The sequence below is a fragment of the Aulostomus chinensis genome, chromosome 16 (assembly GCF_037954235.1).
Source record: "Aulostomus chinensis isolate RoL2024-O1b breed Wild chromosome 16, RoL_Achi_v1.0, whole genome shotgun sequence".
Taxonomy (NCBI): domain Eukaryota; kingdom Metazoa; phylum Chordata; class Actinopteri; order Syngnathiformes; family Aulostomidae; genus Aulostomus; species Aulostomus chinensis.
The window spans coordinates 23,814,830-23,829,060 of NC_141335.1; the positions used below are offsets into that span (position 1 = coordinate 23,814,830).

The 14,231-nt window shown below is 42.9% G+C and overlaps 1 protein-coding gene across 2 annotated transcripts in view; it reads right to left on the minus strand.

The window, feature by feature from the left end:
- Positions 1-12,717: 12,717 nt before the first annotated feature.
- Positions 12,718-14,231, minus strand: part of macrod2 (mono-ADP ribosylhydrolase 2) — a 439,675-nt gene continuing 438,161 nt past the window's right edge. For both annotated transcript variants that reach the window (XM_086180851.1, XM_086180850.1), the window contains one exon: positions 12,718-13,912. In XM_086180851.1, the coding sequence (XP_086036977.1) occupies positions 13,890-13,912 (23 nt within the window). In that variant the 3' untranslated portion in view covers positions 12,718-13,889. The remainder of the gene's footprint in view (positions 13,913-14,231) is intronic.

Genomic DNA, 14,231 nt, shown 5'->3' on the forward strand with positions numbered 1-14,231 from the left:
TGCTGCCAGATGCTGTTCTCACCAGCTGGTGTGGTCCAAATGGCTGGAGAAAATGAAATGTGTCACTGAATTCATTTTTCCGGACCATATCATCACTCCTCCAAGCATATTCTGGCTTCATAGACAAATTTGCTGGATGACTTTGGTATCATTCAAAATGTCTATAGCAATCGAGACTCGCCAGTAACTGTGAAATAAGAGTATTCACTTTATCAATATGGATTTTTGTATTATTGAATTGATGCTGCTGCTTCTTATTCAGTGCATTTATCATCGCTCGTGGCGGTGTGATATCCTGCCAGCAAACACGACAACTCAAAGTCATTTTGTAAGTTTGAATGATTCTTTCGGTGAAGGAGATCAGTGATTCCGCAGCCCGGCAATTAATTTTATTTTTCTCTTTCGAAAGGACTTCAGTTCAGTAAAACTCTCTCATCCCCAGTTCAGGGTCTTGCAGAGATGTACGGTTATTCAAATCACTGAGGAATGTTTCATGTAAAAAAGCATTTTGACAAATACGACTGGTCTTCTCACTCTCTATATGTGGTTACTGCTGAAATCTGGCTCCCGCAAAGAGAACTAGGCCACGGTTGTGATGGATAATCACTATCCTCCAGATAAACAGCTAAATTATCACATACGCTTGGTTGTGTCGAAAAGACAGATTAGTTGTTGTTTATTGTTAGAAATCAATGCGGTTTTCTGTTTTTTACTGTCAGTGTTTTTGCCTTGTTTTTCCTCTTTGTGGTTATCAATCACTGATGAAAGCCTGATTGCACATAAAGTAGCTGCTGCCTGTTTTGAGGTATCTGGTGGGGGTCTTTGTGCCGGTGATGGCTGCATGTCAGCGCTCATGACAGGAGGCGCTCCACCCCGTCTCCTGAGGTTTGAAAGTTTGAAGGGCCACTGGCCCCTTTTGTCCTCCTTCTCTAGATGCTCCCCGACACGGCTTGTTTTAGGCAGAGGCAAAGGCAGTAATTGATTTCTCTCTTCCCCCTTGAGTCAGCCTGAGAGGCGTTGGGTGCAGCTCTCCTCAGAGAAACAGATGAATAAAAAGACAGAGCGTGAAGTTTATAGCCAGCAGTCACAGCGCTGACAGATGGTCAAACCTCACGTTATCAGCGCCTGATAGAAGTCCGGAACATGGTGGTTAGCTTCTGAATTGCCTTCTGAAAGGATGGGTCAGATATATTAGAGCTGAGAATATTGAGCCAGGAGGAGCTGGAGAGATGGAAGATACTGAGGCGCCCAGACGTGAGAGGGACTGAAGCGCCGATCTGACAGGCTACATTAAAAGATTGGTGAGCTGATAGATTCACAATGGAATGGCGAGATGAATAACCGATTCAGCACCAGAAATTGAATTTTCACCCCCAGAAAAAGTTAGAATGTTCAGTGACACGTTTGAGCTTCATCCAACTAATCTCTCCAAGGTGATTTAAATTCTTTTAAAAAAAATTATTATTATAATCTCGTTGTCTGGACAATCGAATTATCACGAGGCAAAAAAAACGAATTAAAGTCTTTTCACTTAAGTCTACACAAAATCAAAAGAATCAACAGAGCATTCATCATAATTGTGACCTTGTGTCTTCTTGTCAGCAAGACTGACTTAATCAATTGCAGAAGTTGTCAGCTGTGACAGGAGGCGTTTAGCCCGGAGAGAGGAGAGCCGGGCGGCATGGACTGTCGAGCCCCTCTCCATTAACGCCAGTGTCTGTTCCGATCCAGACAGCTCACCTCAGACATGCACCAAAACTTTGTTAGCCGAGTTTGTTTAATGTGCTTTTTTCCTCCCCTCCCTCCCCGCACAGGAAAATAAATGAGCCAATTAACAGTGAAGAAGAAAATCTCTGTGTATGTTGCAGTCGGAAGTGTTTGTGAGTTGCATGTCATTTTAATAATCTCCATCAGCTCGTTTGAATTGTTAGCACCTCACCGCCAAGCTCAGGCAATCTGACAGTGATGCTCAACGCATCATATTTATTAATGGCGTTCACACTGCTATACGTTCTGTGGGGTCCTGTCACAATGAGCGCAAGTGACGACTTCGTTTTAATGAGTTGTAAAGAATGCACCGTGGGCTGCTCGGTTTAATGAGGACGAGGGTTTTATGGATGGCAGTCAACAAAGAGAGGGTCACTGCCGCATCTCCCAACATTTTGTCATTTTACCCTCCAACAGCCCTGCACTGGCTTGCAGAGAGGACTCGGGAGCCTAACCGGAGCCGCGCACGCTTCATCTCTGAATGATTGGTTGCGAAATGGCACATGTAAATTGCACGCTGTGTTGAAGTGATTTTCCTGCCTACCTTGATGCCTATTTTGTTATGGAAATTCAGGATATATTAACATAACCAGCAGGAGCTCAGAACAGAAAATAATGAATCCTGGTGGGAAGGAGCAGGGGCTCTCCAGAATTAATAAATACACATACAGTACGTTCCTGAGGTTCACACCGTGTACATGTGCTTACCACAGGAGACAGACCTTCCTCATTGTTAAGTGCAGAATGTGCTCACTGAGAGATGAATGTAATGGCACTCATGTAATTGAGAAAGGTGGTTTGTGGGTACGAACATGTCACCTTCACCACCTAATAGTCTGGTATTCCTATCTCACCTGTGATGACAAACAGCCGCGACCATTACCAGGATCTGGAGGCTCGCCTGAGAAACAGCACTTTCATCTGTAATTCAACGACTGGGATTATTCCTTCATCTTCCTCTGTTTAACATCTGGACTCTATTTTTTTTGGTTTGTGAATGAATACACGGTCTCGCCAAAGTCCCTCTAGGCAGGTCACACCATTTGGCAGCCATCTTGGTAACGTCTCAGGGAAATGACTTTTGGGTAACAAAACCCGGCTGCTAAATAAACTGGATTACAGCTCACATCAGAAAACGTAAACGTGATTCCATCAAAATATTTAGATGCGAATGTGGAGTCTCCATGTTCTCCTGCTGGGTTCTCTCTGGTACTCCAGCTTCCTCCACAGTCCAAAGACATCAAGAGGGGACCAGGTTAATCCAGACTCTAAATTGGCCGTAGGCGTGGCTGGGAGAGCCAATGGTTGTCTGTCTCTATGTGTTGGCCCTGCCATGGACTGGTGACCCGTCCAGGGGGAACCCTGCCTCTCACCTGAAGGCTGCTGGGATCGGCTCCACCCCTCGCCACCCCTAACAGGATAAGCGGTAGAAAATGGATGGATGGATGGATGGAGATGTTTAAATGGGCAGGATGGGAATGGTGTTTCTGCTCTCTGGATTTTCCTGGACAACTTTGTCTCTGGAAAGCAGCAAGGCACAAGTTTGGGGTTTACAACCAGTCACAATTTATCCAACTAATTCCTTGTGTAATCTCTCCAGTTTTGCCGTGTCTGTCACCATCTTCTGCAGGTTATGGTTTGTAGCCTCGTTTATTCACTCTGTTCTCCAGTTGTTGGAAATGTGGTTAATTAGTTGTTGTTTTTTTGACGTAGCCACAGTTTGTTTAAGATTTGTTCAGCTAATTAGTATTTGCTTGCATCTGCTTGTCCCTGCTTACACGACAGTTAAAAGTGACGTGACACAACTGCCTATGTATGATTCGGTTCACCGCGTGATTGGTTGGCTGAGGGGAGGGTCGCCATCTCTAGAGTTATGTATTTCTCTCCTCAGAATTCCACAAGTGGTTTGTCTCTTTCTAAATGGTCTCTCGCCTCTCTTACTACACAGCCTGTTGCCATGGTTACGTTTCTTGGAAACACAGGAGGACCCCAAAGGGTCCATCAGAGCTGACAAGCACGATGCTGAAATACAAAAGACAATCACGTTTATGTTTTCTTCAGACGTGATCTCAAAATTTTCGTGAGAAAATAATCAAGTTGACGTATTGTAAGGCACACACACACAAAAAAAGGACGTTAATGGCACCGGTAGAGTTTACACGTCACGCAGGAATCCGTGTTAGATCTCTGCAGACTTTTCTCTTTAAGTTTGTGGGAACTTTTTTGGCAGCAGTGATGAGTGACGGTAGCCAAGAAGTTGCCCAGAGAGGTTAGGTTAATCACACAGGCAGAGGCAGCTGCCAGGACTCATTTGAATAGCTCATTAGAGCTGTGAGTTTGCATATCTGCAAAAATAAATAAATAAATAAAATAAACAAAAAATAAAAATAAAATTGGGAAATAAATCCTTGCAGATGACTGATAAATGCTGGTATATAAAATAAACACATCTATAAACATGAGTCTGAGCAGAAATACTCCAGGCTTTAGTTTTATGGAGCTCAGGCAGGTATGAGTTATACTCAGAGCTTTCCTGGCAAATTCAGCCCATTTAATAACCCCGTTATTAAAAGTGCAGTACAATGTTGCCAACTTAAATTCTCATAAAAACCCAAGGTACCTCTGTGTCCGTGAGACAGGACCGCAGTTAGTAAAAAAGAAAAATACATAAGTAAATAAATGGTTAAATAGATTTGCAGAGACATAAGTTATGAAATACATAAAAAAAACTGAATAAATAAAAAATGAAGAGTCCCTCCCTAAAGGCTAAATTATGAATTAATTGGCATTTCCCTGATATAAATGAATTTTTTATTCTAAAAATCCAAGTTTAGCAAAATATAAATGTCACTTTGCAGGCTAGTTGGGGTTTTTTTAAAAAAATTTTTTTTTAATGGATCTGCATTTTCTCACCTGTTGAGGCGTTTTTCATTTGGTGGTGTATTTAGTGGAGGATCAGTCTCGATCCTCTTCCCACCTCTGTGGGCGCGATCAGCTACTACGCCTGTTCATCTGTCACCCAGCAGAGACGCCGACAAATTCAGCAGCGTCACAGCTACAAATCACAAGTGAATCACTGGTGTTTTTGTCAGAATTGGAAATGTCAAGTAAGAGATGAATGTTCTGCAGAAATGACTACAAGCCCATTTGGATGATAATGACTGGATTCAAGCGTTTAGAATGAACTTAATACAAATACGCAAATTCCACCCTGTTCAAATTTCCCCATGCGTAATGCGTGAACCACTGTTGTTGGTTGTCTGTCTCCGTGTCTGCCTGGCGCCATTTTCCTCCTCAGCGCTGAGCTCTGCTGTACAACAGTTTAGTATCACTATCCCAGTCAAGAGCTGTGGAGGCTAACGGAGCTCCAGCAGGAGTGAAGAGCCAATCAAATGCTGGTTAAGTATTTCAACTGATGCTCTCTGATCGCAGGTGAAGCTCTTAGACAATGATGTTGATGGCAGAGTGGAGGACGAGTGCTGTTGCTGCCGGCCTCCGACCGATTTGAGCGTGTGAGAGCGCATGCAGATATCAGTGTTTGCAGAGTCGTTGTAGAAAGTCGTTCAGGAGAACTTCGTCTCTCTACTGCTCTCACGGAAGCTGGCATTCTCAAGTCTATTTTGTCGTGTGTATATTTTATATTTATGTACATTTGGTCTGGCGATCAGGTTCACGCTGATTCTCTGGTGAACTCGCCAATATCAGTCTTCAATCCTTCGTTGGGTTAAATTTGTGTTTTTTGAGGGCCAATACCGACTATTAATGATGCCAATAGCTGATATTCTTGAGGCCAACATGCTGCCTGCTAATCACAATTAAACACAATACACAGTTCCGTCTCATACAAAAACACTGAGAGAGATGAATAACAGATACTCTGCTACTGCAAATATTGAAATTTACTGCATCACAAAAAGAACTGTTATTTGACTGGCCAGTTGATAAAGATCAGCTGATGCAGGAGATTGGTGATTATTGAGCACAAAGATAATCAGGCCACCCCCCGGCGTGCAATAAGACTTTCACCGTCTCCGTGTAGCTTGGATGTGGTTCTCAGTTTTCCGGTGGTTCACGCCGGGATGGCTGGACTCTTACCACAGTGAACTGAGGCTGATTGTTAGCTGGTCAGCAGACCAACACTGTTAATTATGCAGCACTAAAATAGATACTTAGTTATAACTGAACCATCGGGAAAAGAAATACAGAAACTGTTTGGAAAGGAGCGGACTTGGCAGGTGATTGGATGAACAATCTGTCCATCACCTGCTAGCTAATGCTTCCTTCATGTGAGGGTGGACCAACCAAAATAGTAAGTTTCCAACATGACTTATTATCATTTTGTGATCATATATAATGAGAAATATACGTTACTTATTAGCAGCTGTTTCTGACTTGTTTAAACACTCTGAATATCAAAATGCAACTCTCCTTCTTCCCTCGTTCTTCATCACCCTCCAGCAGCGGCGGCGCTCACCTCTACAGGGGCCACCATTGTGAACCAACAGCGTCTCCCTTTAAATCACACCCCCCTATGGCTGCCAAGGTTGCTGATTGGTCCAAACCATTCACACACAAATACATAACTTGGCCGTTTCTCTGCAACAAAAAAAACCCCAGAACAACAGCAAAGACAGTTTTCATCAGAGGATCAGTTGCAGTGTTACAAGAGTTTGTCTATTTGATCCTTCACTTATAAAACTGTTAATAAACTTGCTCCACTCACCTAAACTGTTGCGTAGCTTTCATCGGTATAAAGAACGGCTTCGTAATAAGATTATCTGATTAAAATGGGATGTAGTTAAAAAAAAGAAGAAGAAGCAGGCAACAGAGACATGCTTCACTGGAACTAAAGATACTAACGTGCTTTGAAAAAGATGTTCCCACTGCTTGTTGGGGAAAAAAATGAAAACCATATTTTTCTAAGCCGACCGCAGCTTTACCACTGCTCTGCTGGTTTTCCATCGCAGAGGTAATTGTTGTTAAGTGCATTCCCATTAGATAGCTGGAGTGAAAAGCAGCGGCGCTCCCTCGGCTTGAATGGTAAGTTCCTGATCTTTAATTGCACGGCTGAATCATTCCTTAACTCCCTGGAAACGAAAGATCCTGGTAACATTTTCCTTTAATAAAAAAACACCAAACTCCACAGTAAGTTAAAACTAAATACAGCTAATGCATTTATTACTGTCCAATTCAATTAGGCACTGCTTTCCATTTCTTTTCATTAGGCTATCTGCAGGCTGTTGGAAATATATGGAGGGAAAAAAATTGTTTTGAAGTAAAATTGTTAGCAATGAAGGCGGCATTTCATTTTTTGTCTCAGGTGAATAATGTTCTACATAGAATATATATATATATTCTATTTATATGTAACTCTCCATTCAATTTAGATCCCAAACAGGTGGTATTGCATGTTATTATGATGGAAGCCTGTTCATTGACGTAAAAACTTTGACCTATTGGATAATGAGGACACTTGAGAGCTAGTTAAGCTAATTTAACTGGAGCATATCAACAGGTATTGTTGATGGATCGCTAGTTAAATTAAACACAAGGCTGCTCTTTATCTGTCCTGCTTGTGTGCAGCTGAAGTGCACACACGCTCTCCTTTCATCCGCTGTGAAATCAGGTTCTCTCATGTTTCTCTGAACCCAGCTATGTTTTGTTTTGGAAAACAGCGGTGAAATTAATTCAGGTGTGGATGTCACTCTTGTGGATTGTGGCTGCATTGATATTCGGAGCAGACTGATGAGAGAAAACTCCACTGATTCCTGCTTCTCTCCAACTTAAAGCTACAGTGTCTCATATTTTTATTTTGATAAATGTCTCAGCTCATTAAGCTCAGGTGAGGGAAATCCCTGTGAAATATATGGAGTTTGTGTCCGTGGGGATTCTGGGAGGGGCTGTAGCGCGAGCTAGGAAGACTGCTACAGCTTGTTAGCCTTAACTTCAATCTGGATAAATGCTTCACCTGAAAAGTGTCTTTTGCTTTCAAAAGCCCTCGCAAATAAATGTGTAAAGACTTTTTTATTTTCCTGCATTACATCTGATTATTGTGACTTCAGAATGCAGGAGGAGCCAGCCACGTATATTTAGCCTAAAGCTAACGAGGAGACACAGCAAACAACAGCAGAACCATCAACCGGTGTTCTGCTACCATGAAGGAGCACTGACTTGTTTTGATCTCAGATCAAAGTGTTTGAGAACAAAAGATGACTCAGTAATATAGAGATATATTGATTATATTATAGAACAATTCCCTTGAGAGTTTGTAAGGGGATGTCTTTGACAGTTTCGCTGTTGTTCGTAGTTGGCGATTATGGATGCAATTAGCGACAAGCTAACTGTTTGTCGTTGGCTCTGTCTGTCCTCTAGAGTCATAAAGAAGAAATGCAGCTCAAGACATTTTTATATTTGACAGTATTTTAGAGGGAAAATACACTTTTTGTGTGAAATATTGCTAAATCCCTGCAGCTCCTCTAGACTTTCCAAATACAATCAGATCAAATGGATCAAATTCTTCAAGTAAAACATTTTGCGAGGATTATGTGTCCCTCGAAGCAATCCGTCCATCGTTTTACATGTTACAGTGACACAGGTTTTATCAGAGAAATCGTACCTTTAACTTGCTCACAAATCAAAAGCCAGAAATGTTATCTCGTTCTGTTTATTTACGATTCTATACTGTAGGAGACACCATGGAGTCATTCTGGCTCCACGTGTTCTAGCAACAACACCAGTGAGACTTGGTCCTATTACCTGAATGGGCCCATTATCAAGTTGATAATTAGGGCGAAGACACAGATTGAATCAGTCCATTTAAACCTCTTTCTCTTCACTTCTTTTGTCACGAGGGGCTGTGAGCATGAGACAGACCTGCTTTTCTGAGTCACACAGCAAATGTAATCTACATAACCGTCTTGTGCTGGTGGAGTTTCATCAACATATTCTCAAAGCGAACTGGTAAAGCTGCAAGTCAATTTCCTTTCAACATTTCAGTGGCTCTCCCTGCCTTTGAAGACTGGCATCCATAATGAGTGGCGTCAATTTTCATCCCAATTAGAGTGTTTATCTCGGCTTAGTTCACCTATAGTGTTGCCTTTGCCTCTTGTGGGGGCGATGAATTTTCATGAAGGACAAACGCTCTACTTCAGATAAAACCGCTTATCTTGCACTGGGATTTAAAGCTTTACAGCTCGAATTATTTCTCTCCAATTTGTTTATGCTGTGTTAACAGCCAGCGTGGCGCCGGGTCGCCTCGGTGTGGCAGGTGGGGGGTGAAGGAAATAGGAGCCGGCGACAGGGGAGCTGGAAGGAGGAGAGAACATGGTAATGCGTGTTTATATGAGAAGAGGTTCACTGAGCTTTCATGTGGAAAAATGAATAAACGGAGCGCATCACGTGTCATCCCAGGGAACCTTGATAAGACCGATCCGATAGAGACGGACTTAAACATGGCTGCTGCTGCTACACAGGTCAATCCAAGCAGGGACCAGAATTCTCTGTCACATGTTGCCAGCACATTTTACTGTGTAGACACGTTGTTATTATACAGTAAAGGATGAGTGTGGCCAATTTCAGCTGGCATAGGCCGTAAAATCAGGCATAAATGAGAGCCGCAGGCAGCTTTTGCGGAAAAAAAAGGTGGTTTGATATTTTAGCACGGAGGTGTTTTGTATGCCGGTGCACAGCCGTTGTGGTGAAGCTGTTTCCGCTGACACTGATCTACTGCTCAGGTTCAGGGAACCCTCGACTCTGACATGCAACATTTAAATGAAGCCATTAACATTTAAACCGTCTCTGTTCCAGGGACAATCACGGCTGACATCCCTCCGTGTGGCGTGCAGAGAGTTCATGGAACATAAACATGGCTGCTGCTCCACGAGGACGGAGCCGCTGTATGTCAGCTTTTAATACATGAAAAACCTTCTGTTTCTTAATGTGCTTTGATACAGACAATAGCAGGTTATCGTCACTGTACCCACCGATAAAAACCTCTTCATAACACGACCGGCCTTCTTGTTTTAGTCAGGCTTTAGCTGGGAGGAAAAAGAAAATATTCAGATTATTCTTTGCTCAACCTGATTGTGGTTTTGTATTTTGTAAGTGCGTAAATAACCTTTGACCTCAATCAGGAGACTTCCATTCCGTCGTGGAGGCTGATGTCTGCCCCACTGGTCTGCAGATGGGTACTCTTGCATTTTCTTTTTTAAACTGTGATGCTTTTATATTTTTTTGTCTATGAATGAGTTTGATACTTTGAAAATGACATAGCAGTTTAGGGAGGTTGCCTAGCAACAAACCAGGAGTGAAGCAGGTCCATTGCACAGGTTATTTCCCACACGCAAAGGATAGTTTATTTGAAATGTGAAAACTGACATGTAAAGGATAATATTCACACGGCTGGGGCATGTAAACACCTCGGTATGATCTTAACCAGAATATGGATATTGATCAAGCTATAGAACATCAATTCCACACAGATGAATTTAATTTGAAATGGATTTTCATTCACATGGTGAAATGAACATTTTTTTTTGGCACAAATTGCTCTTCATCTTATATTGAGATTATTCTGATCATATATATGTGTGTGTGTGTGTGTATATATATATATATATATATATATATACACACAAACACACACACATATATATATGTATATATATGTATTTTTACATGATAAAAATACAATTTATAATCATATAGAGGAAAGAAAAATTACTCGTTGGTGACCAGTTGAACCAGGAAGCCTTATTTATTTTTTCTTGTCTTATTTCTATTTTGGATGCACGCTTGGGTGTCATCATCTCATCAAACTTGTCTGAGTGGTGGATTGAGGGTCACCGTGCTCAGAGGAAAGACGGAGAAAAGCCCGCCCCGACCTCAGGTGACACTCACCAACCTATGGTTTCTTGTGACTTCTTTAAGCGGCGCTATGACTTCGCGCCCTGAGCTTCTATGGTTTGATTGTAAGAGACGTGCACCTGCACGGCTCAGCACATCGCCCTTAGTTCGGCTACCTCTCATCAAGCATGACTCAGTATGAATTACTGAATTCAATACTCCATTGATTTCATGTGCGACTCAGAGCTGGAGAATCATCTTTCATGTAACCTGTTATATTAGCCAGCAAGATACTTTGTGTTTTTTTTTCAATACTGTATAATAGCAGATTATACGTCAAGGATGTGCGACCGCTACATCCTCCTGACAGCTACAAGCGTGGGAGGCGACCACGTTTAGAAGCACCAAATGACATTTTATTTAAATTGGTGAGTTCTTTTGGCCTAATTTCAGCAATGACTGGCTATGCCGGCGCCGGCTCTGGACCCTCGTGTCTTTGATCCCGTTTAGCTGCCATTATTACAAATGAGGATGAAGGTGATTTGATTAAGTAGAGGTTGGATGAATGTGTCGTTCTAAAGTGGAACGCGCCCATTTATACTCTTGTCAGGATGATGTTCCTGTCATGTGATATTTTGAGATCACAGACTGAAGAGACAGGATCCTGTCTGTCATCTCAGCCCTGACAGAGACATCATCAGGGTGTCTGTCATCATCGCTGACCATCAGCGCTCCGTCCCCCTGCCTTTGACTCCATTTACTCAACAACAGTTCATGCAATCAAGGTCAGACTCGACCCTCAAGCTCGACTTGACTTGATTTACCCACATAAAGACTGGGACAAGACCCTCCAAGGGTGGCAGGCCCCGCAGCTTGAGAAGCACAGGACTGGAGTCACGAGACCGTCCAAACATCTTGTGACTGAACATCTTCCAAGTCATGGGAGCAAAGGCGCTGACGACTGACAGAAACCTTTGACCAAGAATAGGTGACGGACAGTCAGCTGATCATGTCTCTACTTAACGGCAGTCAGAAAAAAACATTTCTGCTACTTTTATGATATTGAAACGGATGCGTATTTAGGGAAAGTGAAATGAAACGGAAAGGGCAGCCTCCAATTATTATTATTATTCTATTATTTATTAGAAGTATAACAAGCATCTGGCTTCACACCTGGTCAGAGAGCCAAAATGTGGACTGATTTTTGCACAAGTAAATTTGTAGTCGGGCCCATATTTTGTTGTTCTCAATATTATATGTTCATGATTTTTCTGCAGCGATTCAGAAATATTAGTCTTTGAGGGACAGTGAAGCAGCAAAACAGCCAGTTGAGAAGAATTTCAAGACCCATTCTGCTCTGTTCTGGCTCCCAGTATCCTGAGATTATTTGGCATTTATATTGTAATTTATGAGAGAAAGAGCTGATATTCTGGTGCCCGCTTGTGCTTGTCGTCCCTCAGCCTCCTGCTACAGTACCAGGGGTAAACAGGCTTATTTAAAGGCTCACTTCACTTGGAGAAACAGCCTTACAACCCAACTTTAACACACAAATCAAAGATCTGAAAATGCCAGTGCTGAGTTTTGCTCCTAACAGCTGACAGCCTATCCCAGCTGATGTTGGGCCAGAGGCGGGGTTCACCCTGGACGGGTCACCAGTCCATCACAGGGCCATCAGGAGCAATAAGGGGTTCAGTATCTTGCTCAAGGATACTTGGACATGGTCTCTGGGGGAAGTGAGGATAGAACCAGCGATACTTTGGTTGCTAGACGGCCACTCCACCTCTGAATTATTCAGTTCTAACACGTCGCTTCTGGCCTTGAAAGATGAGTCCGACCTGCTTGTGTTGTTTTGTTGTTCTAAACTGCAACTGGAGGCTCTACAGCTTGGTGAGGTGTGGGGGCATCACTCTGTGTGTGTGTGTGTGTGTGTGTGTGTGTGTGTGTGTGTGTGTGTGTGTGTGTGTGTGGCTCCAGGTGTCTGCCAGGTATCTCTTTTTAGCTAACAGAGAGGCAGCACCCTGGCCATCACAGGCCAGACTAACCGTAGACCCTCCTACCTAAAACAGGTAAAAACAAGACACATGACAAGGCACATTAAAAGCTGAGGCATGGCTTCAACCTTAAACTTTATTAGTTGTTTCTGTTATAGTTTAGCAAAGCAAACATCAAAGTATGAAGGCATCATTTCATAGAACTTTAATTCATCTCATCTTTAGTATGGCACCACTGAATGTAATCCGGAAAACAAATCAGAGATAACAAAGATTTCGAATCAACTGAGGGAAAGAAACAAAAGCAGAAACTATAAATGATGGGTTTTAGCCATTACATGATTGACTTAAAATTACAAATCATCTGCAAGCATTACACAACCTCGAACGTGGACCACCTCCTTGAAGTCCGTGATGTCATCATTTGATATGAAATAAGGCAGATTATTCGATACATTTAGACAATCTGGTAAAGAGACAAGCGGGAATCAGGAGGACTGTAATTCTTGTTAATGGTGGTGTGTTTCAAAGCAGGTTTTTTTTTTTTCTTTTTTGGGCATGCACCGGAGAAACGGGGGGGGCAGTTGATTTGTTAAAGACACTCACATCCTTTTTTAGCGTGCGTGTGTTGATGATCGGTTGAGTGAAAGCTGGAGTAGGTGATATTGATAGATGAAAGGTGTGTGTTTGTGTGTGTGTGTTGGGTGTGTCTGCAGAGACCTTTGTGTGAATCACGGTAGCAGCTAAATGAGGGAGCTGTAGCGGTGTGTGAGGAGACACGGCAGGTGTCAGTGTTGTCAGGTTTTCTACTGTCGAATGTCACAATGACGGCGGCTGTTTGAACAAAAGCACGGTTGATGTTAAGCATCACTCAGCCAGCAGTGTCAGCGTGTAGGAGCTGGTGTCCTCTGACAGCGTGGCCATGCTCTCACAGTGGGCATCGATCAAACACAGACACTTGAACCTGCTTCATCTCATCACATCCAGCTGTCACGATGATCTCGCTAACACACAGTGAGGTATGGCTCATCGTTTCTGCTTGATATGTTCAAGTCTGACATTTAGGTTTTTCTACATACATACTTGAGGGATAAGGAGTTTCTAAACAAACAGGGAGAAAGAAAAAGGCTAAATCAAGTTTGGGAATGTGAGCGTCTGGTGACTAACAGGTTGTCCTGCGCCGGTGTCAGAGGCCACGCTAGCGTGAGCCGCTCTGACACCAGAGTGGTTGGCCTTCGCACAGTTTGCTGGCTGTCAGATGAGGCTGATTGTCCGTTCCTCAGCTGGTCATTCTTTCTTCTCCACAGGGTCTGCATGGGAAAAAAAAAAAGTCTGTGTTTAGTCAGTGCAGAGCTGAATTAACGGGAAACACATTTATTGTCCATCATTTTTGCAGCCAGACAAGCAGATAGATACCCGCCTCGCTTCACTGTGGGCATTACAGAGATCCAGACACCCACCGGGTGGCTGACTCATAAGAACTTTGGATTAAGCTGTATTTGAAGATGTTTGAGACACGGTTCTCCACTGTCCTACTGTAATCAACACAGAGAAGCGAGAGAGACGCATCCCTCTGCTTGTCTGTGTCCTCCAGTTCAGTTGCCGTGTTCCTTTAATCCTCGATACTGC